Source organism: Carlito syrichta, unplaced genomic scaffold (assembly GCF_000164805.1).
Source record: "Carlito syrichta isolate Samal-C Ts95f unplaced genomic scaffold, Tarsius_syrichta-2.0.1 Scaffold315125, whole genome shotgun sequence".
NCBI lineage: Eukaryota > Metazoa > Chordata > Mammalia > Primates > Tarsiidae > Carlito > Carlito syrichta.
Window position 1 is genome coordinate 177,531 of NW_007259221.1, and position 6,000 is coordinate 183,530.

Sequence of the window (6,000 nt, forward strand, 5' to 3'; positions counted from 1 at the left end):
TAGCAGAAATCACAAAAATAGCAGTGGGGGGTACAAGTAGTTTTGGTCTGGGCTTTCTTAGTTCTAACTACTTTGTCCTCAGCAAAATTTTCCCAGGAGAGACCATTGTTTTGCTCACAGAGAACAACTTGCCATCATCACCAAGTGCCAGCTGTTAAGTACTAAATGCAAAAATAGCAGGCCACACTGCCCTTGGCACAGCCAGCACCATGCATGCATAGATACAGTAGCTCATCCTAGAAAGAAAGATGGACGATGTATTGTCAGCAGAAATCACAAATTTATTAACTCTTAAATATATCAATCAATCATTTACCATTATGGCAAGAAATATATACAGTGTCCCATGGTAAACTGCAGTGTTTCAAAGTGATAGAAGATAATAAATGTGTAATTCAATTGTGGTGGAGAGAACAAATCACAATTTCTTCACATCTTAGTGTGGAAGACAAACTTGATCTACAGTAATATTTCAACACCACATGCTAAGTTAAAAGTGTAAAAAAAAACACTCTATACCTATTTTTTTTTAAAAATACATGTATGCCACGTATAGCCGCTTCACAAAAAGGTAAAAGAAATTAAAAAGGGAAAAATGAGGCCATTACTTTTTCACAGATCTTATTGGCAGGTTAACATGGCTCAATACATTTACCGTATATATTTATTTTAAATATATATTGTTTTAAATTGTGTAATAATGATCAGAAAAGCTTTAACCCATCTACCAAAACATCCACTAGCAGTAATATCTAAAGTGATTAGTAATCAACACAGAAAGGTGACATGAGAGAAAAGAGGGAGGGTTTTTGTTGTTTTGTTTTTTGCTTCTGCTTTAAAAATAGGCTTTCTGAGGACTGTGAATTACTATCATTAAAATAACGATGATGGAGATTCCATGCACTATAAAGTATTTCAGGAAAGAGAAAAAGCCTCATAGGAATTGAATCAACAATGGAAAAATGAGAAGCACAAAGAAAACCCAGGACATTTCCCTTTTCTTTTTTGTTTTAAACTGGAAAATCCTAACTCCTCCGAGGACGATAATGATACTCTGACTCAATCAAGAGAGAATCTAAAAAAGCACAAGTCACAAGGATCAAGTTCAAAACACTTATGAGAGTGGAAAACATTCATAAGTCTTCTAAATCTAGAAAACTAGCTAGTGATGATGCCAGAGCGGCCCTTGCCTCCCACAAGGCGGAAGTGAGTGCATTTGCACAAAACCCTGCTGTGCTATCAACTTTGAATTCTCCTGACAACTGTCCCAATTAGTAAAACTTGGCAGTTACAGGAGGAACCTACTTGCTTTTATCATAAGTTCAAACAATTTGAATATCTCCAACATACGATACCTAAGTCCAAAGAGAGCCTAAGCAAAATTTAAAACCTCTAAATCTTGACATTTTTGTGGGCCCTTAAAATGATCAAAAGTGCTAGTTTAGCTACCTCCAAAAGACCTTGATTTCTATTTTACCTTAATTATGCAAATTCCACTTCCATTCTTTTCTCACACACTACTACTCACCCAAAAAAGAAAAGAAAAATAAGTAGGAAAATAATGGAACAAAAGAAAAATTTAAAAAGGAAGCCAACAAAAGAAACAAAGAAATAGGATAAAGAAAACAGCACAGATTTAAGAAAGGAAAAAAAATTCAATCCAGCAAATTCACCAAAACACTTTGAATATGTCCTAAAGTGATTAAATGATGTGAATTTTTCCAGTTTGCGCAGTTGACTAAAAACAGCATGGCTTTAGATGGCAGCAAACCAACTGATTCTTGCTTCTAAATTCATAAGTGATTTTACCCACATATCAAACCACTTTACTTGTTAAGCAGCAAAGCTTTCAATGAAAAATCATCCATTTCAACCAGGATCACACCAGGAAACTGAAGATATATTTTTTGCCTTAAAAAACAAAAACAAAGCAAAAACCAAGCCCAAACAGATTAACAGCAAAGAGTTCTAAAAAATTTACATTTCTCTTACAAACTGTCATTCAGAGAACAATAGTTGTTAAGTCTGTTAAATCTTGGCATAAACAGAGAAACTTGATGAATAGTTGAACTTGGAATATTGTGGAATTTTTTTGTCTGACCTCCCCCTATTGTTTGCCAACAGTAATTTAAGTTTGCATGGAACATCCCCATAGTTGAACTGTAAACAATGTATAGGAAGGAATCTATGATAAGATGATGCATCACATATGCATTACACGTAGGACCTTCACAACTTCATGCACTCGGAAACATGCATGAAGAGGAGGAGAGGACGGCCCAGGGTCACCATCCGGGTGCCTTGAGAACAGAGAATGCAGAAGTGGCACTGTTGATATTTAGCTGAAAGGAGAAAAGAGGAGGAAGAAATAAAATACATTGTTTTATAAAATATCATCAAATTGCTTTTCCATAGATGTAATTAGGCTACAATTTTATAACTCAGCTAGCCAATAGACTGAAAATGCTATGTGTACGAGATCTTTGCTTGTGATCAGTATAAGAAAAAATACATGATGTTAAAGACAGTATTAAAATAGGAAATCAGTATTAATCAACTATTAGTGCACACAAAGCTAAGCTAAAAATAATGAGACAGATATAGGCTTTAATCATATTGTTAAATCTAAATATACATTTTAAGCGTTCATATTAACTAGAAAAATTAATAAATGAATATTAACATTTGGGTGAAATAGACTTAAATTCAAGCTCATCCTTTGCTTTTGTCATTATTCTCAGATTCCTTGGGAAATCAAACCTAGAAGTCAATTTAATAAGGCATATAGTCTCAAAAGTAGACAAAGCATGATTATTCTTATTTAATTGGAGATCTTTCTTTTATTTATTTATTTATTTTTGAGTTGGAGTCTCATTCTGTTGCCCAGGCTAGAGTGCAGTGACATGCTCACAGCCACCGCAGCCTCGACCTGCTGGGCTCAGGCGATCCTTCTGTTTCAACCTTTCAAGTAGCTGGAACTACAGGTGTGTGCTTACCACCCCCGGCTTATTTTTTGGTTTACTGTAGAGTCGAGGGCTCAACAAGTTGCCCAGGCTGGTCTCGAATCCCTGAACTCAGGCAATCCTCTTGCTTTGGCCTCTCAAAGTGCTGGGATTATAGGTTTGAGCCACCATGCCTGGCCCGGAGATCTTTCTTTAAAGTAACAGCATGGAGCACTATATCTTTAAAAGCTCTGTGGTTCTGTGCTTTAAATGGGGCAAATATTCACAACAGCACCACACATATCTGAAGTTTGTTGTACCATGTTTAAGGAAAAAAATCATGAAAAACAACAACACAGGCATGAAGTTAATTACAGTCAACTTTCAATTATCCTCCGGAATTACCCCATTTTATGAGTTTTAAATTTCAGCTTGACTTCCTCCTGTGGCCTGTCCTCATGGTTAAGTACCATTACATTCAGTCAGGCACAGCAAATTAATTTACAGATTAACTTCAGTCAACTGTTTATAGGAATTGCAACCTCCTGAAAAAACAGTAAGATACCAAAGGATCCTAAAGCCTAATATAAATTAGGTCTGGATAATTGAGAGTTGCTTGAATCGACTCAGACATAATTTTCTTTCAATGTAAGAACTCCAGGATGCTAAAATGACATAATCCATATGTTGAAAAAAGTTCTCAGAGTTTACTGACTTTAAAATAACAGCTATGTTACAAAAATGCGACTGAACATTAGACTCAAGAGCTCATGCAAAATTGTTAAAAAATTTCAAAGACCTTGTATGTTTTTCATTTAATATAATGCAAGAGAAAATACTTTCAAAAGGAAGAAAAACAACCATGCAGCTTTTCAGTCATTAGCTCCAATCACAAAGTCTCATGGAGCAGGATGCTACTTACAAGACCCATATGGGAAGGGTTTTCAGGCCTTAGATGTTTTGCCACAAAGAGGTGCCTCCTGAGAAGTTTTCTTTCCCATTTGGAATACAGGGTGGCCTATTAAGAGAAGCCCCATTTAAGCCACCTGGCATGAAATGAAGTTTTCTTAAATAGGCTCTGTCCCATAAACACAGCAGGGAATTGCGGAGAAACATAGCCCCCCAAACACTGCATGAATGTAATCCTTTCTATATTAACTGGCAATTTGTGTTGTACCTCTTTGGGGTAAAAAACACACAAACATACAAAAACAGGTGTCTTCATTATCTTCATATTCCTTTTGTATCTTTCTCTTAATTAAATAGCTACTGTTTTTGGAATAAATTTCAACCTACTGTTTCTTTGTTTGGGCTTGGTTTTTGTGTTTGTTGACACACTTTTTACAAATCCAACAGTGATATATAATAATTACAGCTATAGAGAAGGCCTCTGAAAACCACTGTGGTATGTTCTCCAACTAAGAAATCCTGATGGATTCTCTGGAGTGAGTTGAATGGCTGTTTGCATGAACTTGACTCTCCATTCCACACCCCAAAGAGTAACAGGTGATACTGGTCAGAGAGTGTGGAAAGAGATCAGCAGTGGGCCAAACTCCTACTAACATGAGACTAACTCCCCTTCTCGTTTTCTTCTCACTTCGCTTTCCTGATAAACTCTTTTCCATTATTCCCTTTATCCTAGTTGGAAACAGCCTTCCTAACCCATGATGCTCTATCATATTAAACTAACAACCTGACACAATACTTTTCTTCATGATGCTCCTTTAGTTGGACTATCTTCCTTTTGTTTTTTCTTTCTGTCTCTTCATTTAAGACCTCATCCAAAACTCAGTCTTATACACAAAGTATACTTCCAAACTGTTATAAACAATTTGCTACACTGGTCATTCATTCCACTCTACCCTGAAGTTGAATATAAAATTTATTATATAGTTTTTTTCCTTTGGAATCAGTGTTTAGTTTTTTCTAGTTTTTTTTTCTAAACTAGGACACATGTTCCTAGAAAGCAACATCTTCTACCTCACATTGAATCTGGCACAGGTTAACCACACAGAAGATGCTTGATAAATATTTGTCTAACTGTTGACTGAAAGAGCCAAAATCCGAGGGAGAGTGGTGAGGTGAGAAAGACACTGATATTTAAGTGCTGTCTTTTATAAATTTTTAAAATATCTGTAACTGAGCCCCAGGGGATAATCTATGAAGTAAGACTTCTGAAAATACATTGGTCATTTTAGAAAGTACTCTTGATAATGCTTTTCTCTTACATGCCCTTCCTCTGACAGTTGTGAAAATGAAGTCACAAATATTATGCCTTATTACATGAGTACCCCTGATTTCAACCTGTGAGACACCACCTTGACAAGGCAGTCTCTAGTTCTTACCTAAAACTACTGTCTACTGCTCTATGGCAAGGTTCGGCCTCAGAATGGCTGGTCTGATTGCTCTTTCCAGAGAACTGTAGACTTTTTCCACAAAGGCATTTATTTCCATCAATGGTACCAACCACTAGCACTAAATAACTATGCCATGCTATTAAAAATGGAAGAAGTAGAAGGAGCTGACCATGGGCATATTAACAAAGAAGCTGGCAGCCTGGAAATATTTACTTGATGGGTACTGTTGGTGATCCCGAGCGATGAAAATGAACATTCTGCCACTTTCCATCCCGGCGGTGCCACACACGGGTCTCTTCTGACTGCATTGTCTTTGGCATTCCACTGCCATCCATGTACTGCGTGAGCCTAATATATGCTATGCAGGCAGCATCGTCTCCCACCAGATGTACATGAGGGTTCAGGATAATAGTGTGGATTGGTTTATTGCTTTTGGACAAAGCTGAAAAAGAACAACATAAAAAGCAAAATTTAGTTTCTATGTAAACTAAAACCAGTAATAACGTCAGTTGGGATCAATAAATAAAATGCCATTTATCCTCTCATTAATTAATTATTCTACTAAATGTTTGCATGAAGCAATGATGGTCACTGGGCAAAGTATCAAGGATAAGAGAAAGAGCAAAAGTGGACACCGTCTTTCTTTTCTTTTCTTTTTTTTTTTGAATTGGAGTCTCACTCTGTTGCCCAGACTGGAGTGC

General features: G+C 36.4%; 1 protein-coding gene across 9 annotated transcripts in view; it reads right to left on the reverse strand.

Annotated features, from left to right (window-relative positions):
- Positions 1–260: 260 nt before the first annotated feature.
- CAMK2D (calcium/calmodulin dependent protein kinase II delta) overlaps positions 261–6,000 on the reverse strand; it is a 323,725-nt gene continuing 317,985 nt past the window's right edge. For 4 of the 9 annotated variants that reach the window (XM_008072334.2, XM_008072331.2, XM_008072333.2 and 1 more), the window contains 3 exons: positions 5,513–5,741; positions 3,865–3,960; positions 261–2,342 (listed from right to left, as the gene is read on the reverse strand). In XM_008072334.2, coding sequence (XP_008070525.1) covers positions 3,894–3,960; positions 5,513–5,741 — 296 coding nt within the window. In that variant the 3' untranslated portion in view covers positions 261–2,342; positions 3,865–3,893. Of the gene's footprint in view, positions 2,343–3,864; positions 3,961–5,468; positions 5,742–6,000 lie in introns of all 9 variants that reach the window. The other 5 variants (XM_008072337.2, XM_021706082.1, XM_008072335.2 and 2 more) reach the window with 2 other exon arrangements.